We start from the raw sequence: 22,094 nt of genomic DNA, 5'->3' as shown, positions 1-22,094 counted from the left end.
ACATATGTGAACATGGAAAATTCATCTGAATATGTATCTCTTTCCCACTCCTTTTTGAAGTTTTTCTTTTGACTTTGTGTATAGTGATCACTGTCATGGTCATCTGTTTTTAATGTGGTCAAATAAGTTAATTTTCCTTTTTATGCCTTTTGAGTGTTAGTTCATACATAAAACCATCTTTTCTAGGGTTGTAAAAATCTTGTTTCTTCTATTACTTTTATGGTTTCATTGCATACATTTAAATCTTTGCTCTATTAGTTTGAGGTATGGATGCAAAAATTTTTTCTAGATGGCTACTCATTTTTCCAAATACTGGATAATACCAGATACTCAATAAGCCTACTCTTTCCTCATTTGTGGAAATATCACCTTTAGCATTTACATAGTATCTATATGTACTTGGTTCTATTTTGGACTTATTTCATTCCACTGACAGCTTTGAACCTTGTACTTGTCCCATACTTATATCTGCTAAGGCCGATCCTGCCTCCTAACTCTTCTTTCTCCAAGATTTTCAGCATATTATTTTTTTCCATATGACTTTAGAATCACTTGGATAGTCTCAACTCTCCCCCTCCCTACAAAATATCTGACAGGCATTTCTTATTCGAATTTCATTAAGTTTATGGCTCAACTTTAGGTGTTCTCACATATTTATATTACAATGCTTTGAGTTTTCCTATCTGAAAGCATGGTATGCTCTTTCATTTATTTAGGTCTTTTATTTTGTCTCTTAGTAATGTTTTTACACACACACACACTCTCTTCTATTTAAGTTTATTCCTAGGTACTTCATATATTTTTCTTATTATTGTAAATGAAGTCTGGTTTATCTTTTTTTAAAAGATTTTATTAAAACATTTTTAAATGTAATCTCTACCTTCAATGTGGGGCTCGAACTCACGACCCTGAGATCAAAATCACATGCTCTACTGACTAAGCCAGCCAGTTTATCTTTTAAACTAGGTACAGTTCATCTATCTGAAGGTTACTAATTTCTCTTTATTAACTTTGTACCCTGGCATCCATAACAATTTCTCTCTTTTTTAAAGTAGGCTCCATGCCTAATGTGAGGCTTGAACTCACAACCCTGAGATCAAGAGTCACATGCTCCACTGACTGGGTCAGCCAGGAGCCCCATACCAATTTCTCTCTTTTTTTTTTTAATTTGTTATAGCTTTTTAGCTGAGTGTTAGGCTTCTTTGCATACATTAACATACTTCTGCAAATAATGAAACCTTCAACTCATTTGCAGTTTTTGGATCTCTTATTTTTTCTCTTACCTAGTTGCTTTACTCAGTACCTCCAGCAGAATAATGTCAAATAACAATGGGCAGTGTTATTTAAAAAAAAAAAAATTAAAGATTTTAAATGTTTCTATTTCTTCCTTGTTAAACATGATGATGCCCCCCCTCCCTTTTTTTTTAAGTAGGCTCCAAGCCTAGCATGCAGCCCAATGCAGGGCTTGAAATGACAACCCTGAGATCAAGACCTGACCTGAGATCAAGACTCAGATGCTTAATCGATTGAGCCACCCAAGGTACCCCCATGATGATGACTTTTAGATTAAAAATGTGTCTAACTTAAGATCCATTTCAACTTTGAGAGATTTAAAAAAGTCAAGGATGGGTACTGAACCTATCAAATGAATATTAACTGTTATTGTATTACAAATTGTTTAAAAGAATGTTTTTGAAGTTCATTATGAAAAGAAAACTTACACTAGATTGTCTTCATTAAAGTCTGGTTGAAGATTCTCCAGAGGAAACAAAGACCTAAAATCAATTCCCATATTGAAAAACACAGCTGCTATATCAGATAATGATGGGATCCAGGGCCAAACTGGTGAATCACTGAAGGTATCTAGTTAATAGAAAAAAATATTTTATCCCAAATTCCAGGTTCACAGATGCACAGTCAGCATGTGAAACATGGATTATTACCATGATTTTACAGAAATGATATCTGATAATGTTATGTAAGCAATATAGTTATTTAGAATGATCATATAGGAATTATAGGTGTTTAAGTAAATGTGAAGGAAATGACATTTATGAAAGTATCTGAGAGTGATGATGAATAAATGGGTGTAACTCAGGAGGAAGTAACACATTTTGAAAAATCTGAAAATAACAATGGTAAAATATCAACTACTGCGAATACAGAAAGATTTTATCATCTTCAGTGCCCATATAGTCCCAATCCTCAAAACAAATGAAACACATAAATCATAACGCTTATTTCATTATAAGGGATCTCAAAGGTGAGAAAGCAATTGTCACATTTCTGTAGCGGATATTTTCAGTCTCCTCAGTGCATAATCAGCACAATACTTGTTTGCCAATAAGCCAGTTAAAGTAAATGGCTAAATAAATAAACAAACTTGCTATTTCCACTTACCCAGGACAGTAACCCATGAGTTGGTAGGTAAGTATTAGGTAAGGGTTGTCACCTCAAGATCTTATACCCTTTTTCTCAGTGCAACTAGAAAAATGCAGATACTCATTTTTGATTGGAGTTTTCATTTCATTATTAAAGATTTTAGATCAAAAAAATTTTTTTATTCTATATTTCTGAATAATCTACATGTTTAGTGATATGAAAGACTGTGTACATAGCAACCAATAACTCACAATGCTAATCAGTAAATTTATATACTCACCATTTCTAATTGTTATTTCCATCAATGTGCTTAAAATCTGCACAGACACAATACAGTCTGTATGAACCGACATCATCTGCCAAAGTAGATAAAAGTATTAAGAAAGAAGAAAACGAGCATTTACTATTTGCCATGCATACATAAAAGTGTTTTATGTGCATTTCCTTTAATGTGGTATTTTATGTGCATTTCATTTGAATACTTTACAATAGTTTTATGAAGTGGTCATACATCATTACATATAAGCAGACAGGCTCAGAGAAATTAAAATACTTTACCCAAAGTAATACATGAGGAGCTGGAATTTAAATCCAGGTCTGATTCTAAAATCAGGGCCCCTTCAATTCAAACATGCTGACTGTTTAATCATCAAGGAAAAGGCTGATTGATAGTTGATCTAATCAGATCATAAACTAGCAAAAGTATTTGAAAAGATACATGTAAATTAATATACCAATATACTTTTTAAAAGATGTTCAATATCATTAGTAATCAAAGAAATGCAAAGAGAAATGACAAGCTATCATTAACTTGTCAAGAGAAAGTTGACTTTGAGATTGTTAAAGATCAAGAATATTGATAATACCCAGTATTCACAGGGTACTAGTAAAGAGTTAGTATGCTTAGTGTAAGTATAATTTGGTAAAATTTAAAAAGGAATTTGGTAATATTTAAGCAAGGTTATTGTCTTTATACTTTGATCTAGTTAGCCTTTTTACATACAGAATTTATATGCAGAGGCATATAATTTAACTTTACAAGACCATTTTTTGGGAACAAAATCTCAAGTTTCAAAAATTTTTAAAGAATCATGTGACATACTGAAAGTGATTTTATCTTTTTAATGTTTATTTATTTTAAGAGAGAGAGAGGGTGAGTGTGAGAACATGCAAGAAGGGGAGGAGCAGAGGGAGAGAGGGAGAGAGAATCCCAAGCAGGCTCCACGCTGTCAGGGCAGAGCCTGATCGGAGACTCGAGCTCCCGAACCAGAGATGATGACCTGAGCCAAAATCAAGAGTTGGATGCTTAACCAACTGAACCACCCACGTACCCCTGAAAGTAATTTTAAAGTGGTTTTGTAGGGGAAAACATTCCTCTTTCCCTTTTGTTTTGTAGCCATAGATTATGATTACAGTAAATTTAAATCTAACACATAAGGGAGAATAACTCAAACTCTGGTTTCAATCAGGCATATCTGTGTTACTGTATGTTAGTATTTGTGTCATTTGTGTGTTTCTGCCATCTTCAAAATCAACCTGAGTCAAAAAGTCGGTTATCATGTTTGTGTTATGTTTTGCCACTAGTGGGCAGCACCCCTCAAAGGCATGTTTGGAAACAGGACAAGTTTTAGATAACAATCTTTTTCGGGGGGGGGGTAATGAATTCTAAGGTGGGCAACACAATACTAGGAGATAATTAAATAAATGTGTAAAGAGGTGTATATAACAATCTAATGTCTATCAATTGAGACTGGGTTAAATAAATCAGCCTAACACTACAACAGAATACTATAAAGCCCTTGAAAAGGATGACAACATCCCTATACTGATGTGAAAATAATTTGTTATCTGCAATACAAAAATCGTAAGGCGGAACACATTCTGTTGATACTATCATACAGCAATCTATGTACACACACACAATCTAGAAAACACTAAAATGTAGCAGTCCCTGGAAATTGGGGAGGCAAATGCCTTTTAGATAATAACAAGCCTTTAAAAAAAAAAATCTTAATTTTACTTGAACTTTTCAAAATTAAGTGTGAATCCCTTTGAAAAAGCTTTTAAAAAGTAGTAAAGTGTCTTTCTAGTTTTACATACTTAGGATAAAATCAGGAAAATGCGAACATTTTAATTACCCTTTAACAATTAAATTTACAAACTGTTAGTACCATAGATTTCATTCTTTTTTATGGCTGAATAATATTCTGTTGTGTGTGTATGTGTGTGCTGCATGTACATCTTCATCCACTCATCTATTGATGGACGCTTGGGCTGCTTCCGTAACTCGGCTATTATAAATAATGTTGCAATAAACGTAAGAATGTATATATGCTTTTGAGTTAGTGTTTTCGTATTCTTTGGGCAAAAAGATTTAAAAAAAATGCTAGAACCATAGCATTAAAATAAATTCTGACACACTTTCTAAAAAAGAAAAAATAGTTTTAAGTTGGTATGCTCCATCCATCATGAAAAATGGACTTGGAATTGAAAAAGAGAGATGAGACAGTGTTTTACACAGAAAAAGTAATTAACGATTGTTACAGTTTTCAAATAATAAATACGAAGAGTATAAAAACTGCTTACATGAAGATATGCTTTAACGTTATCATCAGGGTTTTAGAGGCTATAATGAGGAGGGCACCAGGGTGGCTCTGTCAGTTGAACATCGGACTCTTGATTTCAGCTCAGGTTGTGATCTCATGGGTCATGAGTTCGAGCCCCACATTGGGATCTGCGCTGGTAGTGCAGAGCCTGCTTGTGATCCTCTCTCTCTGCCCCTCTCCCATTCATTCTCTCTCTCTCTCTCTCTCTCTCTCTCTCTCTCATAAACATTTAAAAAAAGGATATGAGGACCCACATTTGATAAAAATAAACACAGATAAATGCAAAATTTTACTTGTAAGTTTAAGAAAAGATACGTTACATAATTAGAGAATAACAAAGCTCTGGCATGACTGCAAATGAAATTTTTAACTATAGTATAAAATAAAATATAAAAAATATATAAAAACATATATATTATATTTATACATATTTACGTATATATAATATAAAATATACGTAAAGTATAAATAGAGCATAAAACAAAAATATGTCGGTGGGTAGATGGGAAAGAGTCTCACTGGAGACTGCTGTTAAGAAAGACCTTATCTGGGAGCAAAGTGTCTGACTTCAGCTCAGGTCATGATCTCATGGTTCATGAGATCGAGCCCCACATTGGGCTCTGTACTGACAGCTCAGAGCCTGGAGCCTGCTTCAGATTCTGGGTCTTCTCTCTCTCTCTGCCCCTCCCCCACCCGCACTCTATCTCTCTTTCAAAAATAAACATTAAAAAAAAAAAAAAAAAGACCTTATCTGGAGCATATGTGCATTTATGGGGGACACATTTTTAGGAGCTAAAGGTCATTCAGAAAGATGATCAGTAAAGAGACTAGAAATTTGGTGACTGGAGAAAGTTTAGTGTTGGGGAGAGATGAGGGTCATGATAGCTATTTTAAAATGAACGAAGGACTGTTAGATGAAACGTATTCTGGAGAGCTCTTGAAAAGATAATTAGTACCACTATATAAAAACCACGGGGAGGCAAATTTTGATTTAATTAGGACTGTTTAAAAAAATTTTTTTTTTTTTACCGGGGTCCAAGTAGGAAGCTCCTCACCGCGGGAAGTAACACTCCTGCCTCATGGTCTGCACCATTTATTCTCTCTGCCTAGAATGCCCTTTTCCCACACAGTGGCGTGACTCATTCCAGCACCTTCTTCTCAGATCTTTATTCAGATGTCACCTTATCAGTAAGGCACTCATTATCAACTATCTTACACATACATTTAAAAAAGCAAACTTTCCCATCTTGATACTTCTCTGTATCTACTCTAGCCTACTACTTCTTCATAGCACTTACCACGTGACATAATAGATCTCTAAATATGCACACCACATACACATTTACTGTCTGTCTCCTCTATAGTACTAGAATGTGGCTCTCAGGGGATCAGAAATGTACGTTTTTCTCATTGCTGTTCTCTCCAGCACCTGGGACTCAAAAATGCCAGCTATATGAAAAAAATGAAAAAAAAGGCTACACTGGAATATCTAGGTTCTCATCATTCTTTGAGATGTTATCTTAAATCCCAGAATAAACTCCTTATGTTTCTCTCACTTCACACACAATAATCGTATTTTTTTGTTACAAAGTTACCATGCAGATAATATAAAATTTTAGATAATTACTTTTTATAAAATTAAAAAAAAATCTTTAAGTTTATTTATTTATTCTGAGAGAGACAGAGACAGTGTGAGTGGGGGAGGGGCAAAGAGAGAAGGAGAGAGAGAATGCCAAGCAGGCTCCGCGCTATCAGTGCAGAGCCCTATGCAGGGCTCGAACCCATGAAACTGTGAGATTATGACCTGAGCTGAAACCAAGAGTCAAACGCTTACTGACTGAGCCACCCAGGCACCCCAAAATTTAGATAATTATTATTTTTTTTAATGTTTACTTACTTTTGACAGAGAGAGAGAGAGACAGAGCATGAGTAGGGGAGGGGCAGAGAGAGAGGGAGACACAGAATCTGAAGCAGACTCCAGGCTCCAAGCTGTCAGCACAGAGCCTGATGCAGGGCTCGAACTCCGGACTGTGAGATCATGACCTGAGCTAAAGTCAGATACTCAACCAACTGAGCCACCCAGGCGCCCCAAATTTATATAATTACTTAAGCAGACTTAAGAATTAAACATGAATGGGGAAGAGAAACATTTGGTTGGAGATATTTATATACAAATGGGGAAATATTAGAAAACAAGTAAAATCCTAAAAATATCTATGCACTAATCTCCATAAAAATGGGACAAAAAAAGATTTTTAGGGGCGCCTGGGTGGCGCAGTCGGTTAAGCGTCCGACTTCAGCCAGGTCACGATCTCACGGTCCGTGAGTTCGAGCCCCGCGTCAGGCTCTGGGCTGATGGCTCAGAGCCTGGAGCCTGTTTCCGATTCTGTGTCTCCCTCTCTCTCTGCCCCTCCCCCGTTCATGCTCTGTCTCTCTCTGTCCCCCAAAAAATAAATAAACGTTGAAAAAAAAAATTTATAAAAAAAAAAAAAGATTTTTAAAAACCCCACAAAGCTCCCACCCCCAAAACAGATAATGTAAGAATTAGAACTCTTCTAAAACTAAGTGTAATAGGGGTGGCCGGGTGGCTCAGTCGGTTAAGCGTCTGACTTTTTTTAGCTCACGTCACAATCTCCTGGTTCGTGGGTTTGAGCCCCATGTCAGGCTCTGTGCTCATAGCTCAGAGCCTGAAGCCTGCTTCGAATTCTATGTCTCCCTCTCTCCCTGCGCCTCTCCCACTTGCGCTGTCTTTCTCTGTCTCAAAAATAAACATTAAAAAAGAAAAAAAAGCCTAACTATAATAATGACTTACCAGTGTGATGAAATGTCTTAGGCACAACTAACATTACGGACTATTCTGCACACTACTGGCATTAGCATTTCCTTTATAATCTACCTACACTGACTCTTTTTGCCTCATTTTAACCCACTGAAATCATGGGTTTGATATGCTAATTTTTTCTCTAGTAATGTGCAAATGTGGTATTTTGCTTGCTTTTGACTAGGAAATGCAACAGGAGACAACTATACTCCCCAAACGTTCTCTTACCCGAAACAGCCACTTTAACACAGGTATAGGACACTGGACATAGTGATAAGCAGAGGTAAGGAAGCCTTGTGTCGTCAAAAAAATTTGATCTGTTTTTCCTGATCTGAAAAAACAAAATGAAATTAATGACTGTTACTTTCATGGTAAGAAACTTCTACCACCATCACATCTGACATTATAGGGAAACGAGCAAGCACACCATCCTCAGTCCATGGAGGTGGACTCTACCCCAATATGGATGGGTTACTCATAAAGGAAATTCAAGTGATAGCCTAAAGCTGATCCAGTCTGTTGGCCTACCTCCAGATTTATGTGGTGGACAAATCTACACTAGCTGGTAGTGTTGAGAAAGTATCTATCAAGCTTAGCGCATCATCTGCTTTTGCCAGCTTGGGTTTGTACTTCCAAAACCTCACACCGGAATTAACGTGATCTCTCTGGATCTGAGATTTCATGCACTGAGAGAAATTAGACCAGTTTGGGCATTGTGGTACAGACTGGTAGCTGCCCATCCCAATGCCTATTCTTGCCTTTCCTCCTGGCAACTGAACACTGATTTTTATCTAGGTACACTTGCTGCCTGAAACAAAAATAATTTCCCAGTCTTCCTTATTAATTAGGTGTGGCCATGTTGACTAAGTTCTACCTAACTAGCCATAAGTAGAAATGTGTGGGATTTCTGGGAATTTGAATGTAAAGACTGGAAGACCAGTAGCACTTGAGGCAACCAGGTGCTAAGGATGGTGGCAAAGAAAGATTATATGGTGGAACACCAGTCCTGGACTTCCCATCTCTGAACTTCTTTCACATAAGAAAGGAATCTACTTCTTGTTTAAAGCCCCTGCTATTTTGACAGCTGCTGTTATTATATGCTAATCTTAATCCCAACTAATCTTTATTAGTTAGGCATGTAATATGCCAAGAGACCATCTTACACTGATTCCATAATTAATAAAACACAAAAAACAATAGTAATGAGGATTAGGAAACTGAATAGGTTATCACAGAAATTAATCTCTTAGGAGATTATGCCAGTTAGAACTCCTTTAAGGAAAATTTTTATATGGGAAAAAGTAAAATGTTTTTCTATTTTTCTACTTACTTAAGAATAAGCTTTTCTACAGCGCTCTGTCCTATAAAGCCAGAGTCTCTTAAATCCAAGGTATACTGATTGAAAATTTTTCCGGAATTGAGGAAATTAAATATTTCTTCACCTGGGTGATGATCAGGAATAGCATCAATTGTAACTGAAAATTTCTTTAGAAATTCCCTGGAAAAAAAAAAATTATTGAATACCAGGCAGTTACACTGTATATGGTTTTGTATTTAAAGGTTGGGTACAAAGAAAACTTTTCTTAGGAACAATGTTAATTCCAGATAAGAAGACTAGCATGAGAACATGTGTTTTGTTCCTCCCACTTTTCGCTAGTAGTTAGTCCAAAACCAGTAAATGGGTCTGTGTGAAAAGAAACCATGACCAGGAGAAAAGACAAAAATGCAACTTGGCCTTAACATCTATCCTTCAAACTCATCATGGATGGATTAGAAAACCATCACAGATTACTAAGTAAATAACCCATCAAAGGTCCATTTATTTCACACAAAATTAAAAAAATGTAAGCTTTAAATAGAGTATACATTATAAAAAATGCTATACCTGTGCTCTTCTAAGAGGCCATCCTCATCATCTGTACTGTCTTGATCTCCAATTCTGATGGGGGATTTAATACCTCGGCCCTGCCTTATGTCTTCCTGTAGTTGCTTCTGCAGTTCATCTAGCCTGAGAATTGAAAGAATGTTACAGTAAATGGTTTACCCTAATAATAATCTTTAGTTTATGCCTAAAAGCAGCACCAAAAGATAAAACACAACCTGACCATGTTAATCAGGCTTTCTAGCAGCATCATTGTCATCTTCACTAGCATCACAATAGCTAACGCTGAGCACTTACTACGTGACAGGCATGTACTAAGGACTTTACGTATTAATTCTTTTCACCCTCACAACAACCCCATGTAGTAGTTTATTATTACCCATTTTATACATGAGGGAACAGACTTTAGGAAAGCTAATTTGCTCAAGCTCACAATGCAAGGAGCTGGGATTCAAAGCCAGAGAATCTAGCTCTGCAGTCCTTGCTTATACTGCTTGCCAGGAATAAGTTATTTTAATCAAGGTCCTTACTCCCAGCTCCCGTCCCACAGTAGATGAGTATAAGACAATAGTAAATGAGCAGTAAATATAATGCTCTATCAATACAGGAAAGAATCAATCATCACATCAAACTAGCATCTTTGCCTCTGGTCTGTACAACGTTCAATTTAAATAAACCACTTCAGATCTGACATCACAAATCACATGAATTCATGAAAATGTTTAAAAGAATTTTATAATAGAGATACTTTCTCTAACTAAATGTAGAAAAGAGAACACTTCTGACCTACTAATTGTAATTCCTATGGTTAGCTAACTTGTTTATCAAGTTTGGGACACATCTATACCCACTTCAAGTCAGCTGAGCTTTTAGTGAAGTTCTCTGGGGTAGTTTTGAGGATATTCCTTAAATAAGGAATATATTTTTCCCCTCATTAGCAAAATCAGTTTGCAACTAGTGACGCAAATTTTATTAGGGCCATTATGATCCTCAACTTTTTGGTTTCTGTGTGTGTATGTGTGTGTGTGAGAGAGGGAGAGAGGTACAGTGACAGAGAGAGAAAGAGAGAGACACACAATTCTACACTTCTTCCTTAAGAGCAACTTGATGTGGAAATACCATGTCTGGCCATGCTGGTTTCAAAATTTGGACTAGGTGAACATATGAATATTTTAAAAAGTTCTACCTATGCAAACAAAAAAAACCCCCAAACCACTCAATTAAAAAATGAGCAAAGGATCGGAATAAACATTTCTCCAAAGAAGCTATACAAACGGCTGATAAGGACATGAAAAGATTCTCAACATCATTAGTTATTAGGAAAGTGAAAATCAAAACTATAATGAGGAACCACTTCATCCTCATTCGGATGGCTATTACCAAAAAACCAAAAAATATCAAGTCTTGGTGAGGATGTAGAAAAACTGGAACCCTTGGGCACTGCTGGTGGGAATGCAAAATGGTGCAGCCACTGTGGAAAACAGTATGGCAATTCATCAAAAAATTATGTATAGAATCACTGTATGATCCAGCAATTCTACTTTTGGGTATATACACAAAAGAATTGAGTAGGGACTTGAAGAGATATTTCTACATCATGTTCACAGCAGCAACATGTCCAACAGCCAAAAAATAGAAGTAATTCAAGTGTCCATCAAAGGATGAATGGATAAATAAAATGTGGTATATACATACAACAGAATATTATTCAACCTTAAAAAGGAAATTGATACATGCTACAACACAGATAAACCCTGAAGACTCTATGCGAAGCGAAATAAGCCAGTATAAATGGACAAATACTGTATGATCTCATTTATACGAGGTATCCAGAGTAGTTAGTTTCATACAGACAGAAAGCAGAATGGTAGTTGCCAAGGGCTGGGAGAAGAGGAAGATGGGGAGTTATTATTTAATGGGTATGGAATTTCCATTAGGGAAGATGAAAAAAAAAGTTCTGGAGGTGGATGGTGGTGATGGTTGCACAACAATGTGAATGTACTTAATGCCACTGAACTGCTCATCTCAAAATGATTAGAATGGTAACTGAAGTTATCTATATTTTATCACAATAAAAAAAATGCACAAAAAATTCTCCCCATACTTTTGATCAAGAATTTCAGCTACTAGTTAGATTCTAGTTGTGGTAAGTGGAAAGGAATTTGTATTATTACTGAATGCAGCAAACCATAAAAACCTGAGCTTTTCACTCAGCCTGTGAACAAGAATACTTTATTTCTAACACAATTGACTGCAAAACTGCGGTAATAGTACTAGCACAAAATGCGAATTTCTCATGATTTTTTAAGGTAAACTGAAAGCCAGCCACGCAAATAAGGAGAACGTTAAATTTAGCAAGGTAGTCACGATGCTAACTAACCTTTGAGTGTCTTCCATCTCTTTCACTAGACGTTCTAAAGTATTTGTGTATGTTCCACTATGAACATGTTCCTAAAACAGAAGAAAATTTAAGGATACTTCATAACATATCTTAGAAGAACTTGGATGTTTTAAGTTATTCAGAGTACTAAAGAATATTTTCTCTTTTAATAACCTAGGCCAGGAGGATACCTTTCTTAGAGAATTTTCACCATCATGCTTTAAATCTATTATTTTGTACTGCAGGCAATTTGATTTTACCATTTATTAGGAAAGGCACTACTTACAAAACCCTGCCAGCCTTAGGAACTGACTGCAAACACCCAAGGGCTCCATGGCTACCCTGTCTTTATTTTTAAATTCTATTTTAGTGGAATCAAACTACCAATTTTTAGGTGTTACCATGGAACATTAACACCTTCCCCACCAAATTTTACAGACATACTAGAATTTAATGCAGCTTATCCCCAAGATAGAATGAAGCACTTTATAAATAAAATTGCACACCACAATTAACAACATTTCTACACTCTACCTTCATTTACAGCAGTGGTCTCCAAAGCAGGGGGTGTGCAAGGTGATCCATTGGGGTGCAGGAAGAAAATAATAGAACTTCTATTTATATGGAACTTCTATAGAAACTCCAGTAGAACTTAGTCTATAGTAACTTCTACATAACTTCTAAAGGAAAATACTTTTCTCTTCTTCCTTTTAAATTCTGTTTTTGTATATATTTTAGCAAGTACACAGTAGTATAGTGGTACATGTATATAATCTATACGTATACATATATATTGGAGTACATGCTTAAAAATTTTTTTTTTACTAATAGAAGTGTGTATGATCTAAAAAGTTTGGAGACCACTGATTTACAGTAATAAAACTAAAGATATGGGAAACCCATTACAACCAAACAAGAACTATACCAGTTTCAGTCCAATTATGAATCACAACAAATACTAAATTTTAAAATAAGTTCTAACCATTTATCCCTCTACTAATCAATCTTTCCCTCTTCAAGTAAAGATAAATGTCACAGAACTACTTACTGTATAGTCTGATGACTGAGATCTAAGCCCCTTGGAAAGAGCAGGAGGCTTTCCTGTAGTTGTGGGAGTCTGATTGAAGTTCAAAGCCATTATTTCTTCCAGTGATTTTAATGTTTCCTCTTCCTCATCACTGTCTAGGTTGTAACCTAAACTTTCTTCATCACTATCAAAATCACCCCTTAGTTTTCTTTTCAGTGCACTGCTACCTGCATTGGAATTTCCTGAACTCTCTTTATCTGAAGGGGCTTTATCTGAAGGTGCTGTAGGGCTTGGGATACATGGCACAACTTCCAAAGCAGCTGGGGGAGACTTTGTAGGAGTGCCATATTCTGAATGCAAAGATCCCCCAGAAATTTTCCCTGAAGATACATTAGAATCAGCTTTATCAGTCTTTGCTTTGTGTTCCTTGTGTTTGGAGGACTCTGTAGAATGCCCAGAACATTCTTTAGATGAGGAACGCTCTTTTTCTTTTTTAGGAACTGGAAGAGTGCAATTTTTAGCATTTAATGGTACCCGAGAGGAACCAGCACTTGGAACATGGGAAAGTAAAGGTAGAAGTTTTGTCTCCTTTGATGCCACAGAGCTAGCAGGTTTATTTTTCTGAAGGCTGCTAGCTTTTTTATCGGCAGACTTTTCCTGAGGTAAAGATAAGTGGGGTTTCTGCATCTTAGTCTCTTTGGTACTTGCCACACGGATTTGGTCACTATTCCTGGAAGAATGGTGGCCAGAATTTGAAGGTGCCAAGCCTCCAGAGGAGCGATCAACTTCTTCACTGGGTTCCTTGGATATATCTTCCAAGCGCAACACATCCCCAGGTGTCTTCAGTGCAATATGTTTTATAAATTTCTCTCTCTGATGTGATCCGTCAGGACGCTTCTCAAGGAAGGACTCTTTTACTTTTGGCATTATAGATTCTCTTGTGCTTTTCAGATCTGAGTCCACAGAGTTCCTTTTTCTTTTGTCAGGGAATTTATTCTGCTTAGACCCTGCTAAAATTTAATTTTTGCCAGATTAGTGAAAAGTATATTTTCCTATCTTAGTAAAGTTTATTCAGTGAGTGTTTAGAACACTCCAACAAAAAGCTTAAATTCTAAAAGTTTAGGCTGAGATCATTTAACATATGTAGGATAAGGAAAAAGAGTTCATACTACCATTTATTTTATTAATAATAAATAGTGGTGTCTTAAGAAATTTAAAGCTAATGACAACGCTCATTTTCATTCCAAAGCTATTAAAAGTTTATCACCCAAACAAAATTTAAGGTGCTGCTCCCCAAACACAAAAATTGCTTATCTGTATCATGGAAATGATTGGAAAGGCACTTTCCCTCAAAGTTCAGATATTCTTTCTTAGACCAAGGACTATCTGCTTCCAGAAATGAAACACTTCTACATCTAAATTTATAGTACCTTAAAACATGTACATAATCACTAGTTGAAAGCAGACAAATTTTAATTTCTCAATTAAAAAAAATCCACCCAAGTTTCTCTTGCCAGTGTTTCATTTTTCCTGTGCATCCTTCTAGTCTTCAGCTGAGTTATGAGTTGTGGATGAATTCTGGAAAATGACTCCCAGAATCTCAGAGTCTGACTTTAACTCGAAACAGGATCTTTACAGGGGTAATCAAATTAAAATGAGGTCATTTGGGTGGGTCCTAATGCAGTCATAACTGGTGTCCTTAGATAAAGGGGAAATTTGCAATCTTTTTTTTTTTTACATTATCATGCCATGAATTCATAGGGAATGGATTGCAGCACCTCAAGCTCCTTTCCATTGGTTCTCACAAAGACGTGCTTCTCTGGGCGGAGCAGGGAGGCGTTTTGGTTGAACCCAAGTACCTTTCTCTTTGGGTTCCTTCAAAAGGCAAAATTTGGACATGGAGACACACTTGAAGAGGGAAGATGATGTGAAAACACACAGGGAAAAGATGCCATGTGATAGGAGTGCTGCATCTACAAGTCAAGGAATGCCAAGAATTGTAGGCAAACACCAGAAGCTAGAAAAGGCAAGGAAGGATTCTCTCCTAGACTGGTTAGAGCACGGCCCTGCTAATAATCTTAATTTTGGATTTCTAGTTTCTAGGACCATGAGAAAATAAATTTCTGTTGTTTTAAGCCACCTAGATTTAGGAGTTTCATCCAGAAGACCTTTAGTAAAGCATATCTATTTGAGTTAACCAAGTTTAAAAAATTTCTCATTGTATTTAAAAGTGTGATGTATAGGTTCATAGGATTGAGCCCTGTGTCGGGCCCTGCACTGACAGTGCGGAGCCTGCTTGGGATTCTCTCTAACCTTTGCTGTTGCCCCCACCCCCAAATAAATAAATAAATAAATAAATAAATAAAGTGTCATTAATTAAAACCCATTATTCATTAAATATTACTATTTACATAATCAGTATTCCCCAAATCAAGTTTCTCTCTGCATATGGGTAGATGTCCTCAAATCATCAACAGTTTAAGAAAATAAAATAATTCAAGAGTTAAAAGCAATTATTTGGGTAATTTAATATATAATCTGAAAAATTCAATTTATAAACATGAAAAATCAATTAATAAACAAATGCTGCTATCTCCATTTTTCTCCAGATATTTCCTATTACCTGAAAAAACCATCCTATGCCCACTCAGTTTACTGGGTTAACTGTCATATAAAAAAGAACAGGAGTCCCTTAGAGTATAGGATTAGAAATCGAATAACCAAGAAAAAGAAGACTTGGGGTGGATTTACACTGATAATATTTTAAGTTTGAGGTTACAAAAAAGATACCTACAGAACCGCCAGTATGAATTCAGTTCCATTCTCCTAGAGAAATCAATTTATATACAGCTAGAAATGAGGAGAAATTCCTGCTTTCCTCAAGAATTGAAGACCTGACCAGGAGGAGAGAGAAACTGTTTTTGGGCAAAGTTTAGGAAAAAGCAGCTTATTAAGAGCTCTGACACCTAGAATTAGAGGACGTTGAACTGGTACCATAGGTAGGCTCCCCTTCTGCCAAGTTCTCTAGGGCAGTGGGTTACCTGCATGATTCTTTTTGCACTGCTTGTACAAACTGTAGACTGTTTAAGCACATTTCAAATATCTGTTAATATATATATAAAATAGACAGGGATTGAGTTTGTAAATACAAAAAAGGTAAAAACCCAAATGTTCATTAATAGAAGATAGGTCATTAATAAATTATAGAATAAGCAAGGGATGTTAGAATAAGTTGGACCTCAGAATGCAGCACAAGGACAGGACTCTGCAAGACCCCAGGGCTAAATGTCTTTAGCAACATTTCTGACATCTTTTAACTTGTGTGTGATTAATAAAGGTGTGATTATATATATCACCCTCACAACTGAGAAGTATAATAGCAGTAGCATTCTTCATGTTATCTAGAGTGAAAAAGCCCTTTATGTCCTTTATATTCTGTTGATGGTCAAATGCAGTATAAATGTGTATTTATTAAGAAAGCAATACCATAAGGGGCACCAGGGTGGCTCAGTTCATGAGTTTGAGCCCTGCACCGGATTCCACGCTGACAGTGCGGAGCCGGCTTGGGATTCTCTCCCTCCCTCCCTCTTTCAAAAATAAATAAATAAACTTAAAAAAATAACATAAATTTTTAAAAACTATAAAACCATAATTAATGATTATGAAACATGCAAAGATATTAGAAATAAAAATGTAAGTGAAGGCAACCATCTTAAATCTGCCTGTGACAATATGCAGAAAACATCTTTTTCAAGCACTGTTCAAAAACTTCAGTATGTGGGTTTGTATAAATGAAACTACTGCAGGCAACACTGATGAAATTTGCAACCATGAACTGAAGAGAATTTTTATCTTAGTCATTATCAGAGAGAAAAAAAGCTGAAGAGCTTGGTGGCAACACCACCACCAGCAGCCCCTTATGTTGGCAGAGCAAACCTAAAAATATTTTGTTCTTCTGCTCACCTCAGTGCAAAGTGATCATTTATTACAAATGTGTAATACTGTGAGTACAGGAATAATCTCATTGCTAAGAAATTATTGTTCTTGTACTTCATAATGTCAAAATTCAATGAAATTTGATCACTAAAACCAACAGTAATGTAAAAATTAAATAAAAAATTGGGGCGCCTGGGTGGCTCAGTCGGTTGAGCGTCCGACTTCGGCTCAGGTCATGATCTCTCAGTTCGTGAGTTCGAGCCCCACGTTGGGCTCTGCGCTGACAGCTCAGAGCCTGGAGCCTGCTTCAGATTCTGTGTCCCCCCTCTCTCTCCGCCCCACACCTGCTTGTGCTCTCTCTCTCTCTGTCTTTCAAAAATGAATAAACATAAAAAAATTTTTAAAAATTAAATAAAAACTTTAAGAACCACATAAAACTTCAAATTTATTCCTGTATTCTAGAAGCTCCTTCTATGATGGTAAACTATGGTTTCGGATTTTAACACCTGAGATCACCTGGTCAAAATGCAATGTACCTCTAGAATATATAAAAAACAGAATTTTACATGAGGGGCACCTGGGTGGCTCCATCAGTTAAGCACCTGACTCTTGATTTCAGCTCAGGTCATGATCTCATGGTTGTGAGATCGGGCCCTGTATTGGGCTCTTCGCTGACAGCCTGGAGCCTGCTTGGGATTCTCTCTCTCCCTCTCTCTGCCGCTCCCCTGCTTGTGCTCTCTCTCAAAATAAATACACTTAAAAAAACTAAGAGTTTTACATGAAACCTGAAGAACAAGGAGTCGCAACTGTTTCTCTGTACCTGTTTTTTCATTTTTAAAAGTATCTTAAAAAGATGTGAAGATCAAACAAGTTAAAAGCACATAGAAGAGGGCATGGCACACAGTAAGTGCTCAATAAACCTTGGCTGTTATCATTATGTCCACTGTATCTTACTGAGTGTAGAAATCTGTAAAATCCATTTTTCAAAGTTTGTAATCATGGCAGAAAAAAAATCTGATACACTAGACTATTAATGGTTGTTATTTCTAAGGGCCTTTCATTTTCTGTTATAAATTTCTGCAAGTGTTTGAATTTTATACTGTTCTATTTTCTAGTTTAAAAAAAGGTAAAGATACTTTAGGAATTACTGAATTAACACTAGCTGTTTGTTATTATGTTATTTGCTCAGCCAACAGATACTAGAAGTACAAACCAGTTATCATACAGGTGTCCTTGAAATTTGATATTAAAAAGGTATCTTAATATTTGAAATATTAGGATAACACTGTTTTGGATCATGATAGCAGTTTCAACTTTATACAAAGCATCTATAATACCAAGACCTCAGATAGTCCATAATTCCAATAATGTAAGATTATGCTGCTTGATGTAGGCAAGATTCAGCAGAACACTGAATACCAAAATGAGAAACATGTTGCTAGGAACTCTTAAAAGAGGCAAAAAAGTCAAGACAAACCATGGGCTACACAAACTAAATTCAAGGACTATTCCTTTTCGATGTAATTTTACCAAACTCTTAACTAATCTGAGACATTCAATTCACCTCTAGGAAGCCAACTGTGCATTTAAACAAATTTGTTTTTAAAAAGTGCCACTGACGTACAATTTTATTTAAAAATTAATAAATTAATTTTGATTCTACCTGAAGCAGGTTCCCATGAATCAGAAGAGGCTCTTTTCCTTGAGAAATGTCCATTTTCCTTTTAGCAAAAGGAGAAAAAATTAATTAGGAACTGGGGCCAGGAAAGAATATGAACTTTTCTTCCTAACATCTAAACACAGATTTCTAGACCAAATAAAGCAAGCACTTCATTTGGAGGTAAACTCAAATTTTTATAGTAAAATATTTTAAACTCTTAAAGTTTTACAAAAACGAAGGGCCTTTATATCATAAAAAGGTAAAAATGGCATAAAAAATAAAGCCAGTTTTCAAAATACAAATTTAGGGATTTATATTAATTCAAGATTAATATTAGAGCACTATACCATTATTTTGATAAACAGTAAGCTTAATATTTGCCAATTAAACAGATACAACTTACTCTTCAATACTTCAAGTGCTGATGCACCACCAAACACTGAAATCTCAGGATGGAGCAAATGTTACAAACCTCCACTGATTGTTAGCAAATCTCCCTGGTAAAGACCTCAAACTCCTTGCAAACAAACCCTGGAGTTTACAAATACATTTTCAAGCAATATATAAGGCAACAATCTCCATTCACTCTTAAAGTGTCATAGTTTGGTTTACTTTTGGTCTATCTGGTTTTAAAATCTCATAGCATCTTACCAACACTGCCTTTTCTTGGTATCTGATCTTCCTTTATTCCATCTGTACATAGAGAGGCTCTACGAAACAGGTATTTATCTTTCTAAGGGAGAGGGTCACCTTTTATGCTAATCTAAAGTTGGTCTATTTTCAAGGGAATACGATGAAGTTAAGATATATCTGGATAGCTTTCTAAGTGTTATCATCTAAGTTGTCTAAGACAACTTAGGACTTCTAAGGAATCTATATTCCTTAGGACTTCTACATAATCTAAATCAGTGAATCTCAAAACTTTAAAGTACATCAGAAGCACCCAGAAGGCTTGGTAACTGCAGATCGCTGGACTCTTAGCTCCAATTTCTGGTTGAGTCTAGGGTTAAGCCTGAGAATTTGCATTTCTAAATTCCCAGGTGATGCTGATATTAGTCCGGGGACCACATTTTGAGAACCTCTGTTCTAAACCATTTCCTACTATTTTAGATTTTCTATTCCTCAAATATTTCCTTTCAGCACAGCCTCGCTTAAAAATGACTATACTTGCCTAAAAAAAGAATGCTTACTTCCTTGATTAAGAAAGATTTTTTGTTCCCAGTCTGAAAAAATTAAAGGCAAGAAATACCGCTTTACTGAGTCCTACGGACAGTTGGGAAGAAACCTAATGTAATTAGCTTTTAAACAAGCCGTGTATCAGTATTTCCTGAACAAAAGCTACCAATGTAATGTTAAAAAATATTAAATATATGAAATGCTTTTAGATTTAGTGTTCTAAATATAATAAAGCAGCAACCAAGCTAATTCAGTAATTACTACACATACCAGGTTTGAAAGATTACTCTTTCCAGGTGTGACATCATTCTGTTTACTTTGTTCCTGCCTTGGTTTACATTTTCTTTCTATACTAGAGGATTTTAAGGAAAGATTGCTTGCTTTTGAGAAGGAATTTTCTGAGTTGATTCTCTGCTCCATTTGCTCCCTCCTCAACTTCTTTAGTTCTCTTTCTCTGCAGTAAGAAGCTAATGACAACTGGAACTTAGCCCCCAAAGGACTTTCTCCTGGGTGGTGCCTGGATAGGCTGCTCCTGCTGCTAAGACTTCTAGAGCTGTTCTTGAAGATGTCAGCTTCTGTCACTGTGGCCTGCTTTTTGGAATCTGCACTGGTCTTGTCTCGATCTCTATCATTCTTCTCCCTGCTATTTTCATGAATGAACAGTGACTTCCTTCTCTCTGGAGATCGATGTTTTTTCTTCAGTGTCTTCATCTCCTTTGACAGGCAATATGGAGGAACATAGACTTTTGTAACTGCCTTTGGATATTTGGTGGCTATTGACACACAAGGTCGACGTGACTCATGTATACCACGATCTTTATGGTGCTCTTTAACACCTTTCATGAAAGCCTCTAAAATAGTGCTCTTTTCTGATGGCATCCTTTTGGGTTTGGATTTTTTTGGTGAGGATAGTTTCCTTTCAAACTGTTCTGTCCCAGTGATGGAGAATCCACTTCCTCCATATTTGATGTCTGATTTTTGTGGAGAATCCAACATATGTCTGTCTAAACGGCCAATTAAAACACAAATTGCACGTTATTAAAAGTAACACAATCTATTACATTTTGTATATTTATTTAAGTTAATATTTAAAGTACTAAACTATAACAAAAACTTTCAAATCAATATTTAGATGATGATACACATTTTATGGGGGGGGTGGGGATTAAGACATGGCTTATTATTTAATAACCTTACTTTCATAAAGCTCCCTTTTGCTACATCTTGTAAGCTCACTATGGCTCCGTTTATAAAATGTTATTAGAGGATCAAAATAGTATGCATTATGAATATTATTGACTGGAATATTTTAAATGTAAGCATAACAGCAAAAAGTTTCTTCATGATGCTTAGAACTGGTTTATCTTTGTAAAAAACACTGCATCTTCATATTTTCAATTTGAACATTAGGTTTAATCAAATAAGAGCTTTTAGGGAAATTTAAAAATTGACTCTATCTCCCTCCTCAAAAGATCCTGCAAAAAATGCATTAATAGCATACATACCTTGTTTTGAAGCTGGTTTGAAGAAATCTATAATTGACTGCTTCCTGAAAATAAAAGCATAACTAATATGGTATCACATAAGTAAATATTAAAACCTCAATAATTCAGATTAAGGGGAGAATACTAGTTGGTTTACAGGATATAGATTTGATTTCACTACCTGGTTTAATCAAGTTCTGACAATGGCAGGAATGCTTTGCTAAGCCGATTATAATAAACTGAAAATACAATTTGCATTTCATAAATTTATGAAAGCACAACTGAGGTTTATACAATCTATAGTACCAAAATAAGATTGGAGTATGGATCCAGTATGGAATTGGTAGTGTCCTTCCTAGGACTGACAAGCTTACTGCTACATGGTAGAATAAATGATTTTGAGGGGATCTGATCCTATTGCTTGGTATCTCCGGTGTCTGGTACAAAATAATGCTCAATAGATGTTTTCCAAACGAATAATGGAGATTATAAAAACAGACTAAAACCTAAACAGACTCAAAACCAGAGTAAATGGTAGAATGGCAATATTGGTGATTTGGCCCATCTGGGGAGGCAGCTGAGTTGAAGGGCATGCTGGCCCAGAGGCAAAAAGGATTAAGTACCAAGCTTATACTATCCTCTTTATGTACTACAGTAAGATGTTAATCTAAGTAACAGCAAAAATTAGAATGAGTCTTCAGGACTAAACAGTGTTTCAAATCTTATTTTTTATCTAGGAA

General features: G+C 35.9%; 1 protein-coding gene across 4 annotated transcripts in view; it reads right to left on the bottom strand.

Moving 5' to 3' along the window:
• The window catches only part of SLF2 (SMC5-SMC6 complex localization factor 2), a 56,446-nt gene that overhangs the window by 21,369 nt on the left and 12,983 nt on the right, over nucleotides 1-22,094 (bottom strand). For 2 of the 4 annotated variants that reach the window (XM_043597278.1, XM_043597276.1), the window contains exons 2-11: nucleotides 21,376-21,419; nucleotides 20,141-20,874; nucleotides 18,698-18,755; nucleotides 13,120-14,108; nucleotides 12,072-12,142; nucleotides 9,695-9,817; nucleotides 9,140-9,307; nucleotides 8,038-8,140; nucleotides 2,663-2,738; nucleotides 1,722-1,863 (exon numbers count right to left, since the gene is read on the bottom strand). In XM_043597278.1, coding sequence (XP_043453213.1) covers nucleotides 1,722-1,863; nucleotides 2,663-2,738; nucleotides 8,038-8,140; nucleotides 9,140-9,307; nucleotides 9,695-9,817; nucleotides 12,072-12,142; nucleotides 13,120-14,108; nucleotides 18,698-18,755; nucleotides 20,141-20,866 — 2,456 coding nt within the window. In that variant the 5' untranslated portion in view covers nucleotides 20,867-20,874; nucleotides 21,376-21,419. Of the gene's footprint in view, nucleotides 1-1,721; nucleotides 1,864-2,662; nucleotides 2,739-8,037; nucleotides 8,141-9,139; nucleotides 9,308-9,694; nucleotides 9,818-12,071; nucleotides 12,143-12,605; nucleotides 12,841-13,119; nucleotides 14,109-18,697; nucleotides 18,756-20,140; nucleotides 20,875-21,375; nucleotides 21,420-22,094 lie in introns of those variants that run through there. The other 2 variants (XM_043597277.1, XM_043597279.1) reach the window with 2 other exon arrangements.

Source organism: Prionailurus bengalensis, chromosome D2 (genome assembly GCF_016509475.1).
Source record: "Prionailurus bengalensis isolate Pbe53 chromosome D2, Fcat_Pben_1.1_paternal_pri, whole genome shotgun sequence".
In the NCBI taxonomy this organism is placed as follows: Eukaryota; Metazoa; Chordata; class Mammalia; order Carnivora; family Felidae; genus Prionailurus; species Prionailurus bengalensis.
The sequence above is the reverse complement of the archived record's forward strand: the minus strand, read 5'-3'. Positions and strand labels throughout refer to the sequence as shown.